This window comes from Chamaea fasciata, unplaced genomic scaffold, assembly GCF_029207755.1.
Source record: "Chamaea fasciata isolate MVZ Bird 193981 ecotype frontalis unplaced genomic scaffold, bChaFas1.0.hap1 SCAF_10, whole genome shotgun sequence".
Lineage (NCBI taxonomy): Eukaryota > Metazoa > Chordata > Aves > Passeriformes > Sylviidae > Chamaea > Chamaea fasciata.
Genome location: NW_027094095.1, coordinates 11,617,716 through 11,645,664, shown reverse-complemented (window position 1 = coordinate 11,645,664; position 27,949 = coordinate 11,617,716). Strand labels below are relative to the sequence as shown.

The following is a 27,949-nucleotide window of genomic DNA, read 5'->3' as shown; positions in this document are numbered from 1 at the left end:
CCCAAGGATCTTCTCTGCTACATTTTTTTCTAGATCAAGAATCGTATTATCAAGAATGGGAAAGGGTTCTGTCAAAATAAACAAAACCTTAGTATTTCAGAGTACATGTACAAGGTATATTATAATTTTGAAAGCTCGTATTTTCATATTAAGCATATTAAAATACTTACCTAATGCTATATGTGGGCCCAGCAATTGATTTTTAAAGTTGAATCTGGAAATCTGGACAAAATTACTAAGGAAATTACTAAGGAAAATGAAAGCTATGGAGCAATCTTCATGTCGAGAATGGCTAGACTAGGATCCTTGATCAAGGGGAGAAAAGATGATGGTGGAGTGTGTGGTGGAAGCCTCAAAAATCTGTCTAGTGTTCAGACTGAAGGGTTATCTTCCTGTTCAGTGTGTGAAGTAACACATGAAATCTGTAGCTGTCAAATCAGAACAAAAGGACCTTTAGTACTGAGATGTCATGCAATAATGACATGCTCAAAATTGTTATAAGGGAGAAAAAATCCTCAGTGTAAGACAAGGATTTATAGGGCCAGTAAGTATAAATGCTGATTTGGAAGGATTCTGGGCTTTCAATTTGCCAGAGAATGTTCTGAGGAAATGTCACTTTGTGATTGTCTTATTCAGTCTGATTTTTCTTAGGCAGTTGCTGTCAAGCATAGGACAGCAGGTGCAGGGATCCAGGATTAAAGTTTTAGAACAAACTGTTCTTGTGGTGTGGAGAGATTCTGTGGAAGAGGTGAATCTTTTTTTTATTATTATTGCATCTAGGAAGCTGCAGCAGTTACTTCATTTATTAAGTTCATTTGCAAATACTGGGGATGTTCCAAATACGAAACTAAATAAAGCGAATCCAGGGAAAATAAGCAGAGGCAAATGAAGTTACAAGGATGTACAGTAAGAGGCTAAGGATAAAAAGAGTTGAATGGTATTGTTAGCTGTGAAGGGTGGAAGAAGCCTGAAAAAAGCCTTTGACTCAGGCTAGTGAGTAAGTGGCACATGGCAGTGAGTTTAGCAATCACTGCTTGTATGAAAAGTCTGGATCATTTCTGTATCCACAGCTGATGAAATTGCTCAGGTTTGCCTGAAAATGACTGTCCTTTTTAAGGAATGCATTGGCATTTCTGATTTGGTTTTCATCACTCCTTATGTACTTAGGCTTCAGTGAGCAGCATCCCTGAAAAAGCTGTTAACTGCTTGCCTTTAATCACTGCAGTTAGATGGATGTTAGGAGGCAAATAATTGATGACTTTTCTTGGCTCACTGAATTTCTACAGTATTTAAAAATTTTCCAACATACTTACCGGTAGCTAAAATCTCAAAACCAGGTATCTCTGACAAATTAGGGACCTCACAATGAAGGAAACCATATTTAATTGTTATAAATAAGTAAACAACAAAAGGTGTAATTCAGTCATTGCAACATACAAAGACGTTTCTTAAAAACAAACAACTCTCAATGTAGGGCACTCTAAAGCCAAAATAATTCCAAATGTTGACTATGACTTGGTATGTTAACATGATGATTGCTTCTGGATGTCTGAGGTACAGAGGCTGTTTTCTCTTGGTGTGATTAAGCAGCTGCTGTTGAAGTGTGGGAAGAAATGATATGTAGTAATGACTGAGGTTTATTCTTACCCTTGGGAGTCGGGGAAATCCAAGTCAGAAAGTTAATTTTGCTTGTTTAAGCCAATTTTTATTAAGCTGTCTTAAGTGAATACTTAGAGAATGTTTCTGTACACAGTAATGGGGAGTAGCCAACCTACTAAAGACTTTGAGTGGAATTAATAATTTGGTTTACAGTTTTAAGGCTGAGTGTAAACATGGAATACCTGTATACTCTGGTTTGGTTTAGTACCAACAGGTACAGAACAGCTGACAAAGCTGGCTAGCTGACTTTTTCATGTTTATGTTCATGATTTTATTTTTGCAGAGATGCTAACACTTCAGTATGAACCAGGAGAACAATACAGTATTTGAACTGGGTAATCAAAACTCTTTTCTTTTAACTTTAGCTAGATCTTCTGAAACTGCTTGTACCATTCGCTCTGTAGCTTTCTTCAAACTGTTTGCTGTCTCTATGGCATGATCCAGAGTAGAACTTAAAATCTGCTGGAAATAATAAAATGTAGCCTTGTTAATAGTGAAGGCAAATGTATACATAGGTACTGGAAAAAGGAGATGTTTAAGGTTTTCACTCTGAATACGTGTTAAGAAGTAAAAATTGAGTCGTGATAGACTGCTGTAGGATTCAAGTTGGAAGTATCTGTTAATTATTCCACACTTTTACTGCGTATTCGTCTGAACTGAGGGACATTCACACCTTTCTAACGTATCACCTCCAGTGTGGTGCATGTTTTTGGTACTGAGGTTAGAAAACCTTGATAGTGGTTTGCCTAGCTAGGTTTTCTTTCAGAATATGAAACACAATTCTAGAGATAAGATCCAGTGCTATTTTTTGATCTGTTTCACCATTTATACAGGGACTGAGTTGCACAACAAGCCTGTACACACCTGTATGAAGTAATACACTAACATATGAGTAAAAATGCTTGGAGTTTGAACTCCCTCTTGTCTTACCCTCAAACAGACTACACGTGCTTAGGTTGTAGTAATCAGCTTGCTAAGAATGGGATGTTCTACAGTGCCATGATGTAGGGAGGTAATCCTTTGAAGAAAGTTGTGTGGCTTTTAATTTTCATTCAAAAGCCTTACATTTGCATAGGGATCATTGGCGTTTCTGATGCTGATTGCAGATTTTCTTTGGGCAGATTTCTTGCTGGGTATGTATTGATGTGAAAGGATAATTTTATCGTATGTTCTTGAATAGCAGGTTTGGGCACCCTCAAAGGATTTCCTAAAGATAAGATATAGAGAATAAAATACAATTTAAGTAAGAAAAAGAACTTCTAAACTATGAATCACATACATACACCTTGATAGCACATGGTTGCAAGTCAATTTAACGGTGAGTAGAATTTTCTATTGAATTGTAAAACACAGCCCATCATTACTTGTGCTCTATCTGCATTGCAATGAGACAGGAAATGTTCTAGGATGCAGAGTAAGGAAATTTCTCCTAATAGCAGCACTGTGCTGCTGCTGTAACTTTCTCTCACAGTGTTCTGTGCCATTGATTCTCAAATGCAGCTGCTGCACTTCCAGGCAATTACTGCTGTTGAGCAAAGCTGTCAAAAATACTGTGACAAAACTTGTTTGCATTTCAGTCTAGTCTGTGCTACTGTTAGGAATCCATTTTATTTCTGTCTCACAGTGTAATTTAATGTTAACAACCATTAAAAGTAGGATTGTTACTTATAGAGAGAGTTGGTAGCAAACAGCTGCATCCTGATACGGGCCTGCTTTTGAATCTTTGAATGTGAACATCCTCTTAAAGTGATTTTTTTTTCATTACTAAATGTGTCAGCTAAAGAATTTGCATTTTTACTCTTCATTAAATTAGGAGTGAAGAACTAATCTAAGAATTGTTTACACATGTTCTTAGAGTAAGTATTTTAATTTCACTAAAGAGTGAAATTCTAATATACAACATGCAGTGCGAAAGATAAAACATTCTTCCTGCTTATGATACCTGCTGTGCTTTTCCATGCTGAATCTTCAACCATGGGGTTTGCTGTTGTACTACACAGTTATTGCTTACCTTTCACAAAGCCTGGTTACAACTTCACCTGGCTGTTTGGTTTTTTGAGACTTTTGATTGGAGATTCTCTTCTGTGAATAAGCTGGAGTTGTTGAGGCAATGTTTAAAAAAAAAAAGGTAATTTTCTGTGTATTTTAACTTTTTTTATCTTCAGCATAAATTAAAGATCAAGTGACTATCGCTGCTGAATAAAACTTGAATATGTTTAAAGTTTTTTGTAAATGAGGACAGATTAACCTTTTTATGTTTGCTCTTGAGTTTAGTTGGCAAATGGAATGCAGATTTACATTCAATTTCATACAGTGAAAGACTGCAGTGGGGAAGTGTAGAATAATCAGTGTCGTAATCCTAATAATTACATGAATACCACTTTGATTTGTAGTTTCACGGGATTGCTAGAGACAAATGGCTAATTTATACTTGATGAAATTTTTCTTTAAGCAATTTTTTCTTATGCTAGAGAGAGTCTAAGTGACTTTAAAAAGTACATGTTCAGATGATCAACATTTATTTTTTTTTTAATTAGGCTCTCCTTGACTTTGCTGTATGTCATACAAGGTGAGGGTAGAGCTGGAATTTTCTTTAGTACTTGTTTATACTACGTTAGGTAATGGCTGGCACTGTAAGAGTTGGCACAGTAATGCCTAATTTTCATATCCTTTCATGTGGCTCTGCAAAATGAGATACTCCTGCTGTAAATTTAATATGAAAGGGATTTCTCTCATAAAGAACCAGGGTAAGTTAAATCTGTCATGCATGGGGATTAAACTCGACCAGGTGTGTAAAAGTTGGATTTACAGTGCTAATGACTGCTTATACTAAATTAAATGTGGCCTGGTCTGTGCAGTGTGGCTTTCTGTCCCTTAAAAGCTAGCCTGTGTTTGTTGGTAACACATCGTACTTACAGGATGAACCACAGCTTCTTTTTCTACATAGGGTACAAGACTGAACAGATTCTTTGTAATTCCTGAGTTTTACTTGATCTCTGCTTCCCCTGGGGCACCTGCATCTAAGTCCTGGAAACAGAGACATGGTTTAGAAAAACAAAACTATAAGCAGTGTTTCCTTGTTCATGTTTTTACAATCACTGTACCTTTTCTCTCTCCACATAATCTCGTATTTAATGATTTGTAACTTAGAGTCTCGCAGCTGACAAGGTCCTTGCTTTGTGAATCATTATAAGAATCACAGCCTGAGAAGTCTTCTGAATCGCGGCCTAAAATTCAAAAAATAAGTTAAAAGGGTCTGAAATATGAGGAGCTTTGGCTAATGTACTCAGGTAATTATTTGACTTCCAGCACTATAATTTCAGAGCCTTTTGCTGCCATTAATGCTACTGCAATTTGAGGAAGTAGTGTTCACCCCCAGGAGAATGGGGACTGAATTCAAGATTAGCTTTCAGCTGTCTGCAAGCTTTGAATGTATTTTTCTGGTGGTGCTTATTTTCAGACCAAGAATTGTTTGGTTTTTTTTTTTTTTTAATGAAGTTCTCCATCTCCCTGTCCATAGTGTTATGGAAACAGTGCAGCATAATAGGAATGGGATGAGAATTTGAGCAGCTCTAGTATGGCACTGCTTTAACTACTGCACCAACCAGTACAAACAGTAATCCCAGTGTATTAAATTAAAAGGATATCACAAGAAAGTCAAGGACAACCGATAGACAAAAGGTAAGAAAACCTGTATATTCAGACTTAAAACTGAATGTAGGACAGCTCATGCTATTCTCCTTTAGTTGCTGGTTACTAAAAGCTTCAGAATCTTCTGCAGTGGAAAGGTAGAATTGTTTTTAAGCAGAATAATGAAGTTGAATCCAAAAGCTGAAAGTGGAAGTACTGATACAAAGTGTCTAAGTTGTCAAACTTGGAATCACCTTCTAGAACATGAATTAAATGCACATCACAAGAAAAAGCAAAATCAAAGCGTTGTGTGCACATTACTGTCATGCTCTTGAAAATGTTAGCAGTGGCCATATTTGGAAACTTATCTAGAAAGCTGAATTAGGTTTAGAGTAATTCAGGACAGGACTTCTGGAGGTCATCTGATTCTGTCCCCTCTCAAAGCAGGCCCAACTTAAATGAAGTTGTTTAGAACCCTGTCCATTTAAATTCTGAATATCTCTGAGAATGGAGACACCACAGCCTCCCTAGAGCAAACTATTTCAATGTTTGACCAAGTTAAAAATCTTGCATTCATTTGTAACTGAAAATTGCATTTCAACCTGTCTGTTGCCTTTCTGTCTGTCACTGAGAGTTCCACAGTGAATTTGAGCTGGTGTTCTTTTTAGTTTCCTTTTTATTCTTAGTGTTTTGTGCTCTGCTGAGCAGTAACATCTGTTAAAACTACAATTTTCATGTTGAGACATAAAAGGAATGTATTTTTTCACAGGATTTCCTAGCAGGTATAAGCACAGTTCTGACCTTTGTATGCCCTCGTGACTTACTCAGGTTGGTATCTGATAAATCAGTTGGTTTTCTCTGCACGAAGAGTGGAGATGTTTCAGTATTTCCTTCCTGGATGTTTCTATTTCTTTGAGCATGAAAACAGAATATTTTAACTGTATCTTAATATTTCTATGATGAGACTTATAAACATCTTGTATGAATTATTAATTGCTTCTTAATTAAGAAGAAATCAGATTTATTCACAGAAAGAACTTAACTTGTATCAGTTATTTGAAAACGTGGTAAGGGGAAGTTTAATAATTAACCAGTTGAAAAATAATGAACCCTTTAGTTAAGGGACACATTCTGACAGAAACAGCCCGACTTCCCATAGCTGTTAAAAATGCTTAAAAGTAGAGACATCTTGATAATCCTATATTGGACTAGTAAAGTAGTATGAAATCTTACCTACATCCGTTACCACTGATAGTGTTTTGATACACCATATGTTAAATATGATTTGATTTCTTACTAACTTTGAGCTGTTATTCAGGTTTTAATTTAATGCCTTTAGATAATTAGAGGAATATTTGAGATGTACCTTCTGAGAGAAAAAGAACAAGGTTCCTTGTTTGAGTTATTTGATTTGTATTTTTAGCTTTGGGTGTACAGGAGCACCAAGTTTATTTGGAAAATTTTCTGCCCATCCATGAACAGAATGATCAGATGTTTGAACCTAATATTCTTTCAATGACAGAGAAAAAAGTGGAAGCTAGGTGAGTTTTACTAGACAGCTATTAACACCTACCCTGTAAAATAGTCTGACAGAATTAGTTTAATGTGACTGTGTTCTTTGCTGCATGCATCCTTTTCCCAGAAGCTCTGCTTCTCTACCAGAACTTAGTTCAGTTCTCTTTTTTTAACCTTAGATTGGTTAAGGGGAGACCATTTATTTTATTTTTCTAATCTCGCTGAGGTGTTTAACACCTGTAAAATGCTTCCCAGGAGGGTGGAGATGGTATTTAGAGTTTTCACAAGGTTTTGATCATTAATTATGTAAGGATCTGCATCCTTCCCTTTTCTTGTTTAATTAAAAATACCACACAAATACTGGCAATTTATCTTTTACTGGCACTGTACTCTGACTAGTTATTCACATCCTGAATTTGTTTGGCCGTCATGAATTCTATACAGAAATATGATTTAACTCCTCGGTGAAAGTGATGGTGGTGTTTTGGCTTCAGGAAATACTTTCAGACTGAGAAAGGTAGGAAGACCAGGCTAGAGGAATTCTTGGATATCTAGTTAGAGAATTCTGTAGAATTTTTATTCTGGAAATATTCATGTTGCTTTTCAGAGATTTCAGTCATCCTAATTTTCTTATTCAGCAATTAATTTTATGTATGGTTTTATAAAGACTCCAACAGCTGTTTCCAAGTTTTCACTTACATGTGAAGACAAAGATTGCACTTTTTGCCTTCTAAAGAAAGTTGATTTGTTGGTGGGATTACATCAGTTCTCTGACTTCTTTCTTCCTCATGGTTTTTATGAAAAAATTGAGTTTCAGTACCTCTTCTTTGTGGAAGGTCAGCAGTGCTTGAAGCTGCAGAGCTCTGTGCGAAGTAACAAAGCATAGACACAGGTGTAAGTGGGCCTTGCATTGCAGGGAATGACTCCTACCAAACAGCGTGTCCTCAGGTTCTCTTACCATTTTTCTCTGAAGCCCAAGTTACCTAAAACACTGATTATGAAAGCATTTGTTGAGACTTTTGTGGAAGGCAATAGGATTTTTTGGGTGGGGAGAGTGTATGTGTATTTATGATCTGGGAGAAAATATTACTGCTCTTAGGAGTAAACTCAGTTTTCTCCTGCACAGTACTGTTTGGCCTTCCAGTAATTCTGCAGCCTAAAATCTTGGACAAAGTAATCTTGGACAAAGTAATTTTTCCTCCCATGAAATGATAGTGATTAATTCCCCAAAACAGTTTTGCATAAGTTAAATTAGCTACTTATATTTTCTTACTGTGAAATAAATGCTCTTGACACTGGAACTAAGAACATTCAGTGTAGCTGTGTTTTTATACTTAGGTTTCTATTACAGTTAATTACATATTATGAAGTTAGTATTTCATTAAAAATATTTTCTCTTGAAGTAACATGCTATCTAAAAGCATTATGCTCTTACTAGAGGAGAGCACACAATCACACAACTGCACTTAGGTTCTCAACACTTGCATCAATCAAACAGAACAGTTGTAGACTTTAATGAAAGTCAGTTACCTCACAGAGAGACTGGGCAGATTCACAGGAAGTCAGTAACGATGACAGGCTGCCTTTGCTGCCATCAATTTGTTCTCCAATGTCTTCAAGCATCATGCCAAGTCTGAATATTCCTCCTTCCACCCTTCTAAATCCAATCACAACCCACAGTTACTTAAAACTCTCTAGAGTGATCTTTCATTTCTTACCATCATATCCATAGTGGACATCACAGTACATTTCCCCTAGGAAAAAATAGAATTTCTGGAGTTGACAGAGTCCCTTTTAAGTATTTGAATTAATCAAATAGACATCCCAATTACAAGTAGGATATATAAAGCCCAAGGTGAATTTTGGCCAAACAACTTTTAGTTTACCAAATTAAGATAATTTTTTCACTTCAGGAAATCTCTAATGGATAAATGAAGTAAAAGCTGTAAGACAGTCAAAGAAAATATACTGATGTACTACTTAGCATTTCTCTTCTAACCTCTCAGGATCAAACTCTCCAAGGTCGATAGGCTTGTCCTTGTAGTTCTGCAGCTGTAAGCTGTGGTGCTCTTCTCTAGCTTTTAAATAATTTCTTTCCAAAGCATCAAGGTATCTTTTCAGTTGATTTAATGCCTTCACCAATAAGAAATAATTCAATACAAAATGTCACAATAACTTAGCATAAGTAGCTATCACTGTGTCTTGCTATGTAAGCCAGATATTATTTGCAGTGCTGTTGGTAAGAATTCTGGTAGTTCTCTGAATTGAAACAGGACTCAATATTGTATATTTACCATACTCTGTGCTGCTCTATTATGTCCAAGTAAAATAATAACAACTGTTTCTGAACTGATGCTCTGCATGTCAAAATGCCTAACTTACATGGCAACTTCAGGCCTTTTTATTAATAGTTTTAAGTCAGAATCTTTAAAAGTTTAAAGAATTCGTCCATCTACTGAACCCCTTCACTTTTGCTTCCCTAATCTCATACCTTTAGTCTGAATTGAGAAGAGTAAACATCCATTTGAGGTAAACATCAAGCATCTTTCCAGAAAATTGTAACTCTACAGCCATTTCACGTGCATTTCAGATAGCTCAAAATATATAAATCATTTACCAGATACTTGTCTTGTAAAAAGAGTGTTTCCTGGATCATGTGCTTAGAGAAGTCTTCCACCTTCAAGACAAAATATTAGACTTGTATTATATTTAAACAAATTTGCCAAGTGAGTGTGGAATTTGAGCATCAGTGCCAAGTATATATTGAAACAGAGCTCTTACTTTCTTATTGAGTTGCTCTGTCTGATCTTTTAGTATTTGGGACATCTTTTCTCCTAGTGTTAGTTCTGGCAGTGAGTCTGAAGGATTTAGACACTGTGCTTCTACTGTCCCAGCTGCTGGTAGTGCTGATGCTGCTGTTTCAGGCTGCAGTCCTATGGAGTACGAGGTAAGATTGATCAATTGCAATTTTGGCCCAAAGGTGTAATCAAGTCACATTAAATAATAATTTGCATAGTTACTGTAATTTTATTTACTCGCTTTAAGCAAACCATGTGTAGGTTGTACAGGGACAGGAGCATGTAATGTGATGACATCAGGTGGTGTCCCAGTGTGTCCTGAGGAAATGGCAATGCTGGCATTTGAAAAGTCTGACTGAGGAAGTATCTGTTGAAATGAGAACCTTCATTAGAGATAGAATGCATAGAACACTAATAGACCTGGACAAAAAAACTTTAACTCAAAATGCAAAGCATTGATGAAATGTTGGTTATAACAGTACCATTTAATTTTCTGAGTTGATAGTTAGATGTGCAAAGCGTCTCATTGTATAAATACTTAAAATACTTCTGCTCTGTGTTGTGAAAAATAGAGGATTTGAATAAGTGGGAAATACAATATGAAGGTGAAAAAACAGTTTTAGGGGATAGTCATAGTCCTAGAGGTAAAGAAGAATGACTTCAAAAAAGAAATGTATTTTGAGAGATTTACCTTGGGATTAAATCTCAGATGGTCAATATGATTCTGGATGTCAGCATGTTGTGTCAGCATCTCATTTGCAGCCAGGAAATAATAGGGAAAACTATTAAAACTTGTTGTGTCTCAAGCAGTTTACTAAGATGTAAATCTAGGAATGGAGTTAAGAATCTGTAAAGCTCAGTGAGTGAGCTCCATTTCAGGGCATGAAATTGAGCAGTGGTTATCTAATTACTAACAACCTTTAAAATAAATTCACTACAGTAAGAGAAATGTTGTTGAAAAAATCCTTTAGAAAGAATTGACTTGTCAATAAATACCAGTCTCAGTAGCTGAAGCGTGTTAGATGTGAAAAAAGGCAAAGATGTCTTAACATGGGCATGGTATAAAAATAGAACATTGTTCTTAAAAATGTATTTGAAGTATTCTTTGTGAATTTAAACATCTAAATACAACACTAGAAATAACTATTTATAGTGGATATCCTAATGGTTTGATAGGATGCTTTATTATCACAAACAATGCTCCAGTGTTATGTACTGGAGTAATAAATAATACTCCGCCTTTAAATAATTGGTAATGACAGTTCTGTATGAAGTCAGTCCCACAGAACTTTATTTATGAAAGCAGTTTTTGAGTCAAGTGAGGTACTCACTGATACCTACAGAGTGCCTAGAGAGCTAGTCATGTTCTGTTTTATGGGATACAGAACTTCATCTTACAATAAACCCCTCTAACCCAGTATGAAAAATTTCTTCAAGCATCCTAATTACCTGTAGCTGTTGCAGCAGTTCTGAAATAGTCCTTTCTTCTTGATTCTCTACTTCAGCAGAATTGAAGTAATCTTTATTTTCCAAAATGTTGCTCACAGTTACTGATTTACTTAGCAAAATAGGAAAGGGTTTTGCTCTCTCAGTTGAAGGAACTGAGGTAATATTGTCAGGTTTTTTTAGTACTTTAACTCCTGAAGCAGCTTCAGGGAAGTCAGGAAGGCAATAATGAGCTTGCCCTTGGCTGTATTTGAGTTCACAAGGTGAAACTGTTCTCTTAAACGAGGCCCTCTCATCTTTCATGTTTTGAAAGGTGTGTGTATCTCCAGTCTCATCAATCAATTGTGAATATTCTTGTCTGCACCCACACTGACCAGAAGAAAAAATAGGTTTCTTTGAACCAGATCTGTTTTCATTTAATGAGTTCCCATTTTTGTCACAAGCCTCTACTTCTTCATGCTGTTCTAAGGGATATTCCTCAGAGCCGCTTGCCCATTGTTCATGCACTAAAGGGCCTCTGATGTGTTCTGAAGGCTCAGGTTTGCTCCCCGTGTCATCGATACTCTCAGTAAAGGACACCTCTGGTATTGTCTCATGTTCAATTAAGTGGCATGTGCATGTGCTCAGTAATTCTCCCCTAGAAAAGTGACGCAGGAGGACATGGGACATCTTGGAGGTAGTTACATGTTCTTTGCTCTCTGGTTTACTGGAACTACCAACAGGTAATTCATTCTTAAAGGAAGCTTCACTTCCAGGCATTTCACTTGGAACTCCAGTTGTTCCTCTGGTGCCTCTGTGATGACTGGAGAATTCTTCAGGCTGTAGAGGAGTTTCATAATTGGCTGCTGCTTTTATGTTTTTGTTATCTTCAGAACAGGCTAAGTTTAAAATATCAGAAATATCTTTTGTACAACTACAGGCATTCAGATGATCTGAATTATTGTTGTATTTATAGCTTATTCCTACATCTCCATCATAAACTAAATAATCTTCTTCCTCTTCAGTTGCATCTGTGCTACAGCGTAATGCATCTGAAAATGAATTATTCATTTGGGCTTTCATCCAGTCTGACAGTTTGCACTTTTCTGTAGTCTCCATATCCAGTTTCTGTAGAATATCAATGCCATTGCTTTGCCAGTTATGGACAGAGCTTTTATTATTGCATGGATCAAAATCTGGAATGTATGATTAATAGTTATTTTATACTCAAATATACACGACAATAATACCTGGTTATCTATATAATTAATATTTAATTATATCCCTAATGTAGCTTTTTTAGAACAATCGTACCGACATGGGTGCTTCCCTATTTGCACTAGTCTGCATTAACTGCTGGAAGAAATCAGACACAAATGACAAAAGCATCGGGAACAGCAGCTGCTGCCAGCTACCTGTCCTTGCTCATTAATCCCGCTGTAGTGATAAAGACAAAAAAAACTTGGTAACAAAGCCACGAGTGGTACTAGACTTCAACCTCAGGGTGAAAAAAACCCAAACAAATCCCCCGACCCCTTTCCTCCCCGCTTTCCCTCATCACTCTAAAGCGTTTCTTTAGCTTATGCTCTAGAGAAAGATCACAAACTTTTTTCCGATTTACTTCTCGTCCCCGTGCATCAGACAAAACGCAATTAATCAGCGGCTCGGCATCATAAACCGCGTTGTTTCACCTTATCTGCAGTCGCTCGAGGCGGCAGAGCCGAACTCGCAGCCCCGCTTTGTTACGGGCGCCGGTGCAGCGGCGCGGCCGGGCCGTTCCCGTTCGGGGGCCGGTGCCGGGCGGTGCCCGCTCCGAGCGCGCCCGGCCCGCCGCCCGCCATTGGCCCGTGCGGATGATGCGGCCGCGCCGGCCGTTGGCGGCCGCGCCCCTGGGGCCGGGCGGGCGCCGCGCCGATTGGCGGGCCCGAGGAGCGGCCGCGCGTGGGCGGGCGGGACCCGCCGCCCCTCACAGCCCCGCCGGCCCGGCACGCACAGCGCCGGCCCCTCGCAGCCCCGCCGGCCCCTCGGAGCCCCGCCGGCCCCTCACAGCCCCTCGCAGCCCCGCCGGCCCCTCGGAGCCCCGCCGGCCCGGCACGCAGGTGAGCGGTGCGGCGGGGAGCGCTGGGTGCCACAACGGGGGCTCCGAAGGCGGAGCGGCTGCGGCCCCGAGCGGCGCGGTGTGCTGGCGAATGAAGCGGCCGTGCGGCCCGCTCCGGGCAGTGCCGTGCCAGCCCGGTGCCCTGTGCCCGCGGCCCCGGCGCGGGGGGATTGTGTGCCGCCATCGCCCGGGGGTCTCTGAAGGGCTGGGCACCGGGCGGGTTTGGGTGCTTGTGGTGTCCTAACGAGATGGGTAAATAAATAAAAGCACAAGGGCGGGAGGGAGGGAAACAGGCTGTTAATAGAACCGGAACCGAAGGATCTGCAAGCGTAACGCGAGGAGTGAGGTATACAGGCAACATAGCTCTAGACTCTTGTTCGAGAGTTTGAGTTAGGCATTGCGTTGTGGCATATCTGAACTCGGATTATACCAGAGCCAGTCTCATTTATCGACTAGACTGTCGGTTTTGCTAGTGTAGTTCCTGCCCTTCTATTGCTATTGTACTTTTTCGATGGAGGAGCATAGTAAAGCAGAAATTGCTCTGTATCCCTTTATTGACCTGATTGCTAAGACATAAATTTTAACCCACCTTGAAGCTCTGGCCTTTGTTCTGCTTTAGAATTTTTTTCAGCCTAATGTGCTGTTCCTGTTAGATTTTTGCCAGTGACTGCAGGGCTCATGTACCCTGGGTTGCCATGGAGAGCTGTGCAACCATCTCAGAATTTGGAAGAACGTGCTGAGTCTTGCATCTCAAAAAGATCAGTTAAGAGATTCTAGTCCCTGCTTAAATTTTGTCTGGAAACGTTATACCTCTTTTTAAAGTGGTAATTCTATTAGACCTGAAAATGCTAGCAAAAAGACGTCTTCTAATAAAGGCCTTCTAAATTCTTTGCTTATATATATTTATAGTGCGTTAAAACTAATTTGTAGACCTGTCCAAGTGTTCCTTCTTACTAGTTTGATTAAGGGTTAGCAGTGGACTTCTTCTGGACTGTGGTTATGCATTGCTCTTTGGTAGGAAGGACTTTGTACTTCCAGTAACTTCTGTATAAAGCTGGGACAAAACTTACCTGAAACCTAATACAGCCTCATTGGACTAGAAGAAACCTATGTGAGTCTTCTCAGTTGCTTTATTTACCATGCTGTTGTTTAAGTGCTCTTGTAACTCTTTCAGGCATCTTAAAACTAGTTAGGATTGTACATTGCTGCTACTCTTGCTGCAGAATTACTTCACAAATTGATGCTTTGAAGGTCAGAGTAGATCTTAAAAAGCTTTTTTTTTTAAAAAAATGCTCTTTGTCCATAGTTTTAACTTCTGAACATAAGGAGATTAAAATTTTTTTTAGAGTTTATAGTTTTTTAATTTCTCCTTATCTTCCACTTTTTAAATTTAATAGCCAACAGAGTTGTACTTTTTGTACTCCAGGTTTATTTTAGTCTTTGTGGGGTCAGTTTCACTTTCCACAACTTACTCAGTCCTGCCCAAATCTCTATAGTCCTGGTCTCAGTAGCTTTTAAAGTTAACGTCTTAATGAAATTGGTTTTGTTTGAGGAGTGGGCGATCATATTGAGACTTTCTGAGGGATCAGCCTGTTATTGTTATCACTGCTCCTGCAAATGAAAGCCAAGAGAAGTACCAGGTGCAGAAAAACCTTAAACTTTTCTTTAGCTATTTAGCAGTAAGTCAGCTATATGTGTGATAATATCCAAAAAGGAAAAAAAAAAGTATTGTTTTGTGGAAGAGCACAATATTAGGAATGCAAAATACAGAAAAACCAGAAGTGGAAGGACTGGCAAGAGATGGTCTGAAACTCATACAGTGTTGAACAGATGATTAATGTCAAGTTGCCTCTTGGGATTCAAATTTGGTAATGTTTGAGAAATATGGTTCTTGTTCATATAATTAAACTTCTTTGTGTTATAAACCTTTTACTAATAGGAAGGAAAAGGTAACAGTAACTGAATTTACTGTAACCCAGTAAATTCGGCTGGGTTACAGGGAATATGAATCACATGTGATTTATAAAGAAGGCTCTCTAAATCTATTTTATTTCTTGGTTATTTGTGTTTGCTACACTATTTTTTCTCCCGTTGCCATGTTAGTATACTCCTAGGAATTTTGTTCCTTGCATGATAAGGATAGCTAAGTCCAGGCTCCTTGCACTTTGGAGCCTGGACCTTATCTAGTGGTCGTTGGTTTGTTAGAGAATGAGATGTGCTAATGTGACCAATTCTGTCAGTGCAATAATGCCTGTACATAGGGGATAAATGGCAGTGGGGGCACAGTGGGCTGCAGTCCAGTAGTCATCACACTGATGGAAGAAACTGCACTGAGGAGATTCTCAATAGATTTGCAGCTGCATCCCAAGTGTTGGAATGAATGTGCAAAGCAATTTACAACTTGGTACCTCAACAAATACTGTTTTCCTTAAATCTCCCTAGGTGAAGACTATAAATACACTGTACCTGTCTGTAGAAGCAAACAGTGTGAGAAGCAACACGTGGTTTTCTCACTCTTGTGAGTGTTCATCCTGCACCCCAGCTTTTGCAGGCTGCAGCTGTAGACTCCTTAGAGAGGATGTTAATGGCTATGTTAGTACTTGGCAACTGAGGGACACAGGTGAGGCACCACGCACTGCTGCTGGCATTGACCTGTTGTGGATCATTGCAGTTGTGTCACAGAGGTTCTGTGAGAGGTAAAACCTGGCTGGAGTGGTAAGGATTCGTTAATGCTGAATGTCTGCTTTGGCTCTGAATGAGCACCACAGTGCCAACTAGGAATTTTGAAACAGCATTCATATTGCTTCACTTAAATTGCTACTGTGTCTTACTGCCAGTGATTCTAAGGATTGTTATTTTTTAAAAAAAAAAAGTTAATGGAATCTTAAGGTAACTTCGTCCATTTCTTTGTAAGATGCTTGTACGATGTTTGTCTTCTTTCTTTTACATACCAGGGTCTCTTTTTAAGAGATATTATAGGCCAAGAAGGGGCTAAGCTAGGTGGAACATTTTATTGGAGAGATTTGTGATCGACTTGCTCTATCAGCTGCGGTGCAAATAGCCAGCCTTTTGTGCTGAACCCTTCCTATGTGGGGCTCTTTCACGCTGGATAACATGCTCCAGTTCCCAAACTGAAGGTAGCCGAGTGTCTGGTTGCCAGGGAGAGGCCTCGTATATGTTCATTTGCATGATGAGATTGTCCCAAAGGAGCAGGGTTCAAATTTACCTTCAGAACTTGGTAACAAAGCTGTTACTGATTTATTGGGAATGATTTCAGCTTAGGCTGTGTATAAAAGGATCACAAGTTACCGCTTCGTTGTGAACTGTCATTGCAGTCTGTTGTGGCATTTGTGCGCTTGAAATGCTTGAATGCAAATCTCATCCCCAGTTGTGGGAGATGTCGGAAAGAAGGCAGCACAAAGTTTGTTTTCAGTCTGTGAATGACAATTTGTAAATAAACTTGGATCTGGTTCTGATAAAAAGAAAAGAAAAAAGTACAAGGAATCCTAATACCTTGATGTATCAAATATGTGGAAAAATTCTGACCTATTTTGACTTTATGATATTATTCTGCACTGTTCTTCTATCTGAAATCTTAATCTTGCTGCATGGAGAATTAGTTTTCAGTTGCCTGATTAGTTTTATGATGGGGATATTAGTTATATTTTGCTGGCACTTCATGTTCTCCTTTCTTATTTTATTTTAGAGTGGGATTCCCCTAATTCAGGATTTAAATAGATGGCTTCCATAAAAATACTCATGGTTCCTTGTGTTAGCTACATTGGGTCTTTTAACCTGCACACTGGACAATAATTGTGTACATTAGGTAGCAAGCTGTTTTCCAGTTAAATAATTGTTCTCTTAGAAAAAGAAGGGGAAAAGGAATGAGCAGGATGATAATAATAATAGGAATAAGCAGGATATACAGAGTTTGAAAGGCGTGGCATGTTGCCGACCTTTACTTAAAGCCCCAAACACTCCATTCAGCTAGGTCCTCTACAAACAGAGGAAAAATCCTCCTCCTAATCTGCAGAACAGGTGGAAAGTACATGCAGGAAATGCCAGAGGGCAGGTGGAAATGCTGCCGGGCTTGTGTTTGCCTTTCACAGAGTGCTGTGTGAGCCAGGGCGTGCCAGCTGTGCCAGAGGTGGGAGTGCAGGACCAACCAAGAGGAGTTAACCTGGGAAATGAAGGAGATGAACCTTCTCCTACCTGTGTTTAGAACCTACCACGAACAACGTCTGTTGGGTTTAGGCAACCAGTGAAATAAAGAAAACCCCAAACAAAAATGTGTACAAATAGAGTGATAAATTAAATCTCTCTCCTGTTACCGTGTCTGTCCTAATGCAGGGCCATGTTAGTAATTAGGTAATGGATGTTGTTTCTGCTCTGGAGGTGTGTTCCTCTAGTGGTCAAATCCATGATTCCATTTCCAGCTGTGGATGGGTTGAGAACCTCACTTCATTGTGAGCAAAATTTATCTCAGAAATGCTTGATGCCTGTCATTGTGGTGAGGGTTTGTTTGTCTTTTTTAAAACTAATTTTAAATCTTGAGCTGAGTATCTCATTGCTAGGACCATTTTAAAGGATTTAAAAAAAAATACAAATAGAGCTTCATAAACTAGTATGATTTATATCCTGTAATGTAGTTTTGGGGTTTAATGCAATATTTTCCATACCTTGTTTCATTGAGTTATTAATATTTTCAATAAAAATTTGTATACGTACTTGAGACTCTTTGGGACTGTTCTGGGGATACTTGTGCTCCTTTGTCACTGGGGGGTTTCTCTTCCTGTAATCATATTGATGACTAAATTAGAGTAGATTGATGAGTAAATTAAAATAATTTGACAGAAACCCTTTTCTTGATTTGGGTTTATGTACAGTGCTAGAAAGAAATTTGGGAGAGGAATGAAGAAAAGAATCAGATTACGCTGAGGTTTGTGACGGACAATGATAGAATTTGTGTAACTACTCGTTTGGCAATTGTTTTGATTTTTTCAGGAGAGTAGTTGTGAGTATCTTAACTTCTATTATTGGTATTTTTCTGGTCTTTTTTAACCTTTTGTGCTTCTGTTGGCTGTCTGGAAAGACTGCTGGTTACTAGTCATTAAGTCTTGGGCATTAAGTGGCTAAAAAGGGAGATGGAATAATTTCGGAGATAATGGAGTCGTTTCCCTCCCTCACTCTAACTCTTTCTCTTTGATTCACAAAAGGCAGTTAGCTCTGCACCTGTCAGTTCTGGTTACAAAATGCCTGCCTAGCCCTCTGCTCTCAGTTACAGTTTGGTGATTCTCTTTCTAGCAAGGAAATGATAGTTTCCTATGTCCAGGATGTGCATGTCGTTTGGGCAAAGGAGAGGAATCCTCATATTTATTCTATTTTCTATTAAAACATTTTTAGTGAAATTCCAGGCTTGTGGAGCAGTGGGGTTGATAGGATTACAAGTCAACATCGCCTCTGGGGCCAAGCCAGTGCAATACCCACCCCTTCAGCCATGTCAGGGCTGTCTGCAATATTCGGCAGTGCTTTTTAGATTGGTGTGGGCCCATATTTATAAGTCAGCATGGTAAATATACTGGGGGTGGAGGAGGAAGCATCTGAACCAAGGAGATGAAATAGCGGTTTAATTTATTTGCAGCTGGTCTGATGAGCCTGATGGCATAGGATGTTTAGGTGGGGTCTTTGCCAGGCTCTGTAGTGATACAGGCTCTGTCACTCACACCTGGGAGGAGCAGCTCAGGAGCTGTTTATGAACTTCAGCTTTCCTCTTCTGTCCATTGATGTGTGATGTGAGCTGCAAAGTGGCTTTCGTGCTGCTAAGCCAGTTCCTAAAAGAATCCCTGTGGTTTACTCTGGGGTTTTGTGCTCAACAGAGAAATCCATCAGGAGACAAAGGCAGTATTTCAGAGCAGGTACTGCTCCACATCATCATGATCCTGAATAAAACCTCAAGTTCACCTCATCAGTGAAGGTGGTTTCTGTGTGCACTCAGCTAATCAGCTGTTGAACAGCTGTCAAAAGTGGTGCAGAGAGGAGTTTAAAATTAAGCTGCCAAGAATAACCTCAGTGGTCTCAGTACATACAGTTGTTTCTTGTATTTGCATGATCCACTCTCATGACTAGTCACTTGTACTGTGCTCAGGGTTTGGAAAAATCAGCTTTTCCCCAGCATGGCACACATTTACTTAAAGGCTCATTCACAGGGGAATATGTATTCCTGCAGAAATGCTGATGATGATGCTGTTTACTATGTAAATACAATATTACACTTGATGTGAAATTTTAAGGGTTTTTTGGTGGCTTGTTTTAGGCTTATTCATTAATTCAGGTAAATTTTAAAAATATCCTTGAACAGCATTGAGGACTAAAATAGAGAATGCTTTACTTCTGAGTGTTCCTTGTGCTATTTGTATTTATAAGCTCTTTTCTATTTTGAAGGTCTGAAGCCAAGCTGATCTCTGTATTTCAGTAATCGGACTGTTGGTGTATTTTTATTTTTGTGTGGTTTGGTTCTTCATTCACAGGGTATGCAAAAGCTCTGTTCTGTTTTTAGATGATCCAGTTCAAGCTTCTTTCCGGTTTTTTCGTTGTTTTTTCTTTTTTTTTTTTTTGTCCTACCCATTCTATTGCATCTTTCTGAAAGGAAATTCAGACTTAATTCACCGTTGGGAAATTTGTCTCGATCCTGAAACAAGCAGTCTCTGTCACCAGTTTTTCTCAGGAAATGCAATTTGTGCAGTAGATCTGCCTCTATCTGTACTTTCCTCTTTTGAATGTCTGTGGGTGATGAGTTCATTTGGCAGATGCTCCTTTCCCACAGATTTGTGAGGAATAGCAGATGGGGAGAGAAGGCCTGACTTAATCATCTCCTTTAGGGAAAGGCAGGAGGAAGGGAACTGTTTAATATTCCACCAGCCCCAAGTGACCGGTCAGGGGCTGTCAGCTGTTTGGCCATGTGACTGCATCAGCAAAACAATACTTTGGATCATCTGACAAATTCCAAAAAAGATGTGTGTTGAGGAAAAAAGCAAATGATGCTGCTTAAAATGTACCATTTTGAGGTGATGAAGGAGAATAAAACCATCTTCTCCAACTGTATTGTGATTATTAGTTCTGTGTACTGCAAATAAATTGCAGCATTTGCTTTCTGTTGCTTGCTGATCATTTTTCACCTGTGCAGAAATCTGGTTTTCTGTCAAAAGTTTAAATGACAAAATCTATGTAGACAGTCAGTGTAACTAAGACTTGCAAACTGATTAAACTCATTGTCCACCCTTGAGATAAAATTTGTAGTATGTAACAGAATCACTGCTGAAATGGAAAATGCCTTAAAAGGTGAAACACCTGTCTGGAAGGTGTGATAGCTGGAACTACGAGCTTGCATACAGGCTTTGGGGAAAGGATAGCAACTATTGTTTTATCACTGTCAGGAATTTGAAACATACTGATTAGAATTAAAGAGGAGGGGGCTTGGTTTCTTCTGTCATTTTTCTTGAGAGAGAGAGGGAGCCTTATTCCAGTCTTAGCATTTGTGTCACTGATTCAGTGCAGGGATGTTATTGGAAGGTTGAGATGTACTTTCGTCATGCAAACTCCATCTATATTTTCATATCTTCTATATAAATCTGTGATTTAATAGGAAAAAAGAATGAAAAGTGACATTCTGACAGCAATAAGTACATTTTTTTAAGAAAGAATTTTGAATTGAGGCAGATCTACCTTTTTATTGATGGTTTAATTGAAAATGCTATAGCTGTTTATAGCAGGGTGGGTAACCGCTGACTATGGCTCACCATTTTCTTCTGACAAAGCATTGTTAGGGTGCATGTTTTGTCTGTTGTGGGCTCTGAAGTGGCTGCCACATTCCATTGCCCAACCTCTGCCTTGCTCCATTTGATTTGGGGGTGGTGAGGCTGATGTTCGTTTCTGTTTCGGTATCAAACAACTGTGTAATTAGTAACAGCAGTTTAATTATCCGCTTCTGAAGGAGGCCCAGTCTTTTCTCTATGGGGTTTTTGCTGCTACTTTGAAATGACAGAAACCCCTGAGACTTCCTGCATTTAGTAAAATTGTGCATTTTAAAGTTGTGTATACAACTTCAGTTTTCTATTTCTGCTTTCCTGAAAGCCAGCTCTTTAACATGGATAGAAATTTTATATTTCTCTGAGGTGTGGAGAGAATCTAAAGCAGCTTGGTTGCATTAATACAGATTTTTTTTTTTTCATCATAAGCCCCAAGTGATTTTTTTCAAGCTACATAAAATTTTAATTAAAAATGCAAGTTTAGGAGAAAACTAACAGTGAAACAGGCTCTGCTGACAGAGTAGAACTTCTCCTGAGGTCTGTTAACTCCTTAGGCTTTCTGCTGGAGCCTGTGTCCCCTGAGCCAATTCCGTGCTGGTTCCAGAGATGCTCTCAGCAGTGAGGGTGCAGCAGTTGGCAGAGCAAGGCTTAGTTTGGTGTACCCCAGTCCTCCCAAGGCCACTTTACACCTGACAGATGCTGTCCGTGCCGGCGTTCCACTCCCACCCCCTGCACTTTGCATTCCCCACTCTAATTAACGTGCTTTAGGTTTGGTTACTGATGACACCTTGGCACGGCTGGAGGCGTAATTGACACCCTAATGAGGACGCGTGAAGAAGCCGGGCATGAAGAGCAGACCCGGTAATTTTGGTCGGATCTGTGATGATGATGTGTTGGCCAATGTGGGTGTGTCCGTATCACCCGCCTAAGACGAGGAATGTGCTGTATGGCCAGTAAGGAGGGAAGAAGGCAGGAGTAATTGTTCCAGCTCTTGGGATGTGGTGGCATCAGCCACACGATGAGGACGGATGTAGCTCAGATATAGTGAAGCTATAAACACCTGATGTAAAATGTGCTGCTAAAAATAACTGGTATTTAAATAAACACAGATGTTCTGATGTACCTTTAAGTATAACTGGTTGTGTTTTTTTTAATTAAACTTGACTTTTTATTTAAAAAAAAAAGCTTTTCAAATTATTCAGGTAATTACCATTACAGTATAAATATACAAACAAATTACCACACTCATCATTTCGTGATCTATGGAGGTTGCCAGAGTACACACTTTTTACTTTGTGGTGTGTCCCTCTGTGGAAGAGAGCTTCCAAATCCCTCGGATTTGCTGAGCAGCAGGAGTGCTGGAGGGTTGCTGTAGACTGGGTGGCTTAGGGCCATTGGCCTGTGTGAGTTACCTGAGCTGAGGCTGCACAGACTTCCTCAGAGTGAATCCCTGGGACACAGCCTGCCCAGTGTGTGGGTTGCAGTGCTATTGTAACCTCTGGGTGTCACGCTTCATAATTGCAAAAATACACCCACACCCACTTGTTGATGCCAAATAATTCTAGTGATGAGTATGGAAGGGCGAAATACTTGTTTAATTGGAAGAATGTAGATAGTCTGAGGGCTGCTGTCAAGGTAGAGTAGGATGGGAAGCATGAATCTTCACAGCTGGGACTTGATAAAACTATTGAAAGGAAAAGGCGTGGGTTATATCAACAATTAAATATACAGCTTTACATGTTCTTCTGATGACAGCTCTGAATCTGAGCTCTGTTCCTGTCTTTTTGACACCTCTGAAGTCTCTTGATGAAATATGCATTTGTGAATTACACAACTCTGTTTACTTGCAAAGGAAGGTAATATTAGTTCTGAGGCATAAATGTGTCACTGTCTCTACTAAAAATACATTTAAAAGTGGGTAAACTTTTGATTATAGGGTTTCTTTTCTGTTAATTTTTCCCAGCCAGCCTAAACATGTCCAATATTTACATGCTGGCTTCTGCAGTCCCTTTGAAGCAGAGTTTAGAGCTCACATTGCAGAGCTGCAGAATTTTTGAATAGGAAGCCGGCGTTAACACCCCTTGCCCTCCAAACTCCCACACTCCCCCCTTTTCTTTTGGAAGCAGGGAGGAGAAAAGTGAATATAAAGCTTAAACATGCTGTGTTTACAGTATTCCAGGTGGGACAATCTCCAGAGGGGATTGTGCCCACCAGTTCTGACTGCTGTGGGCCTTCAGCTGATGATCGGGGTTTCAGTGGCAGTGTTCACATGTAAAGCACTTTGTGATCTGTTCCATATCACGCCTTTCATTCTGTAGTTTTCATCCTTAAAGGTTTTTACCTGGAACTTCATGAGGCCAGAAAATACTAACAAGGGTAAATTCTTCCAAGTCTCCAGGAGAAGTGTGTGTTGGCTTTTGTTAAACCTCTTTGGCTTTTTCACTTGCCTACAGGAATTGCCATGTCTGTGTAGAAGGCTTTGGCTCTGCCTTTAAGTTCTTGAATGACGTTTCCTGCGTGGTAGGAGCAATGTTATGCTTTTACATCAGCTGCAAATGCTGATGAGTTATTACGGATGAGACTTCAAGCCAAGCATCTTGTGTTCCCTTTGCAGAACCGCGGCTGAATGGAGCTTAAAGGGCCACAGATGAAAGAAAGAACATGAAGGTGTGAGATGTGTCTGGCACTGACCTCCTTACCTCAGTAATAAAGAAGAGTTTTTCTGCAGGAGCTTAGGATATCTTTACACCAGCTTCTTAATGTACTAACTGGAATGGTGCTCTGACAACAATTCTCCATAAAAAAGCACTTACCCTACTACAGAACAGGATTTCTTTCTCTACTGATAATGTAACTCAATGGCGGAAAATAATGTTTTGATAAGCATGCCTGAGGATCGTTCCTTTCATGTGCGATACAGGTAAGACTCTGCTCGTTTTGCTGTAGATGAATAAGTGCTGGGAATAACAGAAAGATAAACAAGTTGCAACAAATAGCTTGATATCTCTGCTAGTAGCATTATTGAAATTTAAAATTAAACCCACCCATTTCTTTTCTTGAATTTTGAATGATGAAAATTTACTTTAGCTATGTAGCAGATTATATTAGTATGATTGCATGATTGTATAGTGTTGGAACTTGTGTGGTAGCAGAATAGTACATATTGTCTGTATTTCTTTGTGTTTGGGATAGAATGATATGAAGTACAGTGTCTGCAGGATGATAGCTACTCCCTCTTTAAGCTCTTGGACTGCCTAAGCAAATTGCTGAGTTTTGTCTGCTAAAGATCTCTGTACTTGGCCCATTACTGTTTTGATGAATGATGAGGTATTTTCCTTGCTTTACATAGAGAGGTTTGTTTGATGGATAGAAATTGCCTTGGTGCCTTGCACTCAAAAGTACTGTTCTTGCAAGTGAAGAGGATATGGGATTTCCCTTCTGAGAGCTTTTATCATTTTCCTTCTGAATCCCCTTTACAGACGTGGGACAACGTGTTAGCGTTTCAGACTCGCTCTAATGGAGCTGAACTACAGGAGCATTGTGTAGGGCAGGGTGTTTGGAAGGGTAAATCTTGTAGTTCATTCAGTAGGAAGAGACACTGGAAGACTGAAACGATTGTTTAACAAGAAATCAAAAATGTGGTTCTTGTGTGCTCCTCCCAGCTCTACCCTGGTCATCCTTTCTTTGGAGGCCTTTTCTCGCCAGCTAACAGCAATAAGGGGGTACCTGTATTTGTAAGACAGCACATGCTATGGCTTAAAATGAATTCTTTCAACCTTCTGACAATGTTAGACTGCTGTTGGAGTGGTCTTCTCTTCCAGTCCATAGAAGAGAAGTCCTTCATTTAATTTCATACAAGTCCAGTGTCCTGGTTGGCAGTGCAGCCAGCTGGAGAGGCTTTTTCATGGTCAGTAAGGAGAAAAATAAGCACATAAGCTGTAATTGACTGTTTTCTCTCTTTATTTTGCTATAAGATCTTTATCCTGTGGCTTTGACCCTGAGTGTGTAAGCATAACTCTGCTGTTTCCTGAAGGGACCTGCTTCCCAGCATTCCTCTACCATGTTTCCCCACGCTGCTGCCGATGCTCTCAGTCCTCCCCAGACAATTGCAGAACATCCTTGGTCACTCTTGATTAAAAGCAGGAGCTGTTCAGGGTACTATTATATAAGTAAATGGATGAAAAATGTGTCATGGCCAATTGACTGGTTTAAACTGACGAGTTAAAAAAAAAACTTGAAAAAAATTTGGCAAGCACAATCAGGGCACAATGTCTTACAGGTTTGAATGAGACCAATTAAAAATATGAACAATAACAATATTCTTGACCTTATTTAACTTTTTTGGAAGAACTATAATCTGATTCACATTTAAAAAACATGATGGCAAAATGCTTCTAATTTTAAAACATATTAAACTTTCCTAAGACTTTGAGAAACTACAGATTAATGTATCGACCTGGAATTTTATGATGATTTGGATAGCTATAATTTGGAAATATTTTATTTTGTTGGAGTTTAAAATTTAGCTGTGGGGGAGCTGTTGGCAGCGCTCGCTTTGCTCACCTGGGGAAGCCAAGAGTGAGGGCAGGAGTCAGGAATGGGGTGTCAGCTTTATTACAGGATACTGTGCCATTAGTGATGTGTGCAGCTGAACTAAAGAGATGTCACAGGAGTTGTTTTGTCTCTAGGTGTGTTACTTGGACCAACATGCTTCATGGCAAATTGGTGACAGCCGTGTTCCCCCTCAAAAGCAAAAAGTCCTCTTAGTGGGAATTGAACTGAGTCGAACTAAATTGTGTTTGGAGATTGTAGTAATCAGTGAGTCTTGCTGCCTTCTTTCACTGCCTTAATTCTTACCACTTTTCTTGTCCTTATTGTAAGATGAGAACAGCTGAAGGGAGGGAGACAAAAACAAGGAGGCAATATGCTTAGGGTTAAAATTCTTTGGAAAAAAACCGTTTAAAACAGAATGTGAAAAAGGTCAGAGAAGAACGGGGTGGAGAGGAAGAAAAGCAAAAATACTGGGGAGCCAGGCAGGAGGAAAAGCTTTGAGGGCCAGATAAGGATGAGGTAGTTTTACAAATGAGAAATTATTCAGGAAATGCCAGGCAGCTATAGACAGCATAACAAAATGAAGCCCTGTGTGAGCATTTCCAAGTAATATCTGGGAGAACGTTATCCTGTTCAGCAGGAACTGAATTGCATTAGAAGTGCACAGATGAATAGGGCTTGTTCTCTTCTCCTCTCTGCAGAGTCAATGTATCTCTTGTTTGGCCACTGGGTGTTGAGTAAATAATTCAACTCAGCCCAGGGAACAGAGAAAGTAATGTCATATTCTCCTTGTAACTATTTAATGACTTCCTAAAACATTGATAACCTGGCCCTGTCTAGTCTGCCAAACTGCTCTTTAACCATTAGCGGTGACAGGTGGAGAACACCTATGTAAATCCTTTAAAAAAAAAAAAAAAAAAAGTGTTAATTTGCATAAGAGTCCTTGAAGTATTAGAGGGGAGAAAAAACCACAAATACACACCAAACCTCGTCTGAATCCAGTTTTGGTACTCGATGGAAAAGCCTAGGAAAGTTTTAAAATAACTGAGTGATTTCATAGCTCTTATATAACCTGAATAAAATATTAATATTGAGTACAGGCAACTGTGAAAATAAGTATTTCATTTTCTCTGTTCTATTTTGGTATAGCTTATTTAGATTTTGAAATGATAGGTCAGAAAGAATGGATCCAGATGGAATTAAAACTTTAATTTGCTGCACAGATTCTAGCAACCTGTTAACACACCCTTTGCAGAGTTGTGTAATTTTTGCATTTTTTTTTATTCCAACAATTATTAATTCCCATTTTCATTTACTTCCTGTAATTCTGGCTGAATTTAAACACTCTGTAGTAACAGCAGATTTTCATCAGTCTGAGTATAAGCCGTTTGCTTCTTAGTTGCCTTCTGTATGAAAGACCCCACATCTTTCATTTTTATAAGTTGCCCTAAATCTAGGGTGGCAAAGTCAAATGATTGTACTGCAAATTCCCTGATGAAATGGTAATGCTGCCTTGGCATTTGGCATTTTTTGGTGTAGTGTGAAATTAGATTAATGCGGTCTCTTAGGGGAGCTACATACTGCAGCACTCTGTGATATTGCCCTTGTACTTTTCTAAACTGCCTTTTCTTCACTGATTACGTGTTTGATGCATCACAGTTAAAAATATATATATTTTTTTAATGGAATAAATTCATTTTGGAAGCAGAGTCCAGTGTAGCATTTTCACTGTTATGTCACACACACATTTTGCTGAAATTTCTGCTCTTTTTAGCCATTCAGGCTAAAAAGTGTGGCTATGTAATGGTCCAAATCTCTGCACTGAGAAGCACCATATTTTCTAGCTGTCACTCTAATTGGTCATGTCAGTTAACATGAGGTGCCCGGAGAGAACCTCTTTGGATAGGATTAAGCTTACCCAATGAAGTGTTTTAAGTCTTAAACCTTCAGTTGCTGATGGTGTAATCATTTCTGCCTTGCACTTACTTGTACTTAATCATTTCTGCCTTCTTCTGCCTTACATTCCACACATGCACAATGTCACGAGAGCCAGGTGGTGCCCTGTAGCTAATAGGAATGCTTTAACTTCTCCAAGAAGGGTTTCCAACCTAAAAATATTGCATGTGTTATGGATATCCAACCTGAGAAGTTGGGCTTGGCAAGAACTTCATGCTGGAGTTACCTTTTGCTGTCAGCATCTTTAGCAGCTCCCAGGCAGACACTGCTTTTGGTTAAAGCAAACATGTCGCTCATCTCGCTGTGCTTGAATTGTGGCTTGTCCAAGACCAGCAGGTATGGTAGTGTTTTGTGTTTTCTTTTGTATTGTTATCCCAGTTCTTCTAGTCCTTTTGGAAGTCATTAGATTTTTCAAAAATATTTCCTCCCTGTTCAGATTTTAGTAGAAGTTTGTATAATCAATTTTTTCCAGTTTAAGAAAATAAAGAAATGTAAATATTGCAGGTATGTTA

The 27,949-nt window shown here is 39.2% G+C and overlaps 2 protein-coding genes across 3 annotated transcripts in view; one reads left to right on the top strand and one right to left on the bottom strand.

The window, feature by feature from the left end:
• Positions 1-1,470: 1,470 nt before the first annotated feature.
• Positions 1,471-12,782, bottom strand: AKNAD1 (AKNA domain containing 1). The gene is made up of 15 exons (XM_066193105.1): positions 12,719-12,782; positions 11,052-12,223; positions 10,294-10,353; positions 9,840-9,969; positions 9,586-9,737; positions 9,422-9,481; positions 8,804-8,937; positions 8,335-8,461; positions 7,504-7,667; positions 6,114-6,199; positions 4,764-4,886; positions 4,576-4,686; positions 3,671-3,752; positions 2,725-2,866; positions 1,471-2,118 (listed from the first exon to the last, which is right to left on the bottom strand). Exons 2-15 carry the CDS (start codon positions 12,144-12,146, stop codon positions 1,999-2,001), a joined length of 2,586 nt encoding a protein of 861 aa, XP_066049202.1. The 5' UTR covers positions 12,147-12,223; positions 12,719-12,782; the 3' UTR covers positions 1,471-1,998.
• Positions 12,783-13,066: 284 nt separating this feature from the next.
• GPSM2 (G protein signaling modulator 2) overlaps positions 13,067-27,949 on the top strand; it is a 27,443-nt gene continuing 12,560 nt past the window's right edge. Inside the window, exons 1-2 of one of the 2 annotated variants that reach the window (XM_066192306.1) lie at positions 13,067-13,126; positions 23,545-23,597. In XM_066192306.1, coding sequence (XP_066048403.1) covers positions 23,592-23,597 — 6 coding nt within the window. In that variant the 5' untranslated portion in view covers positions 13,067-13,126; positions 23,545-23,591. Of the gene's footprint in view, positions 13,127-23,544; positions 23,851-27,949 lie in introns of both variants that reach the window. The other variant, XM_066192305.1, reaches the window with a different exon arrangement.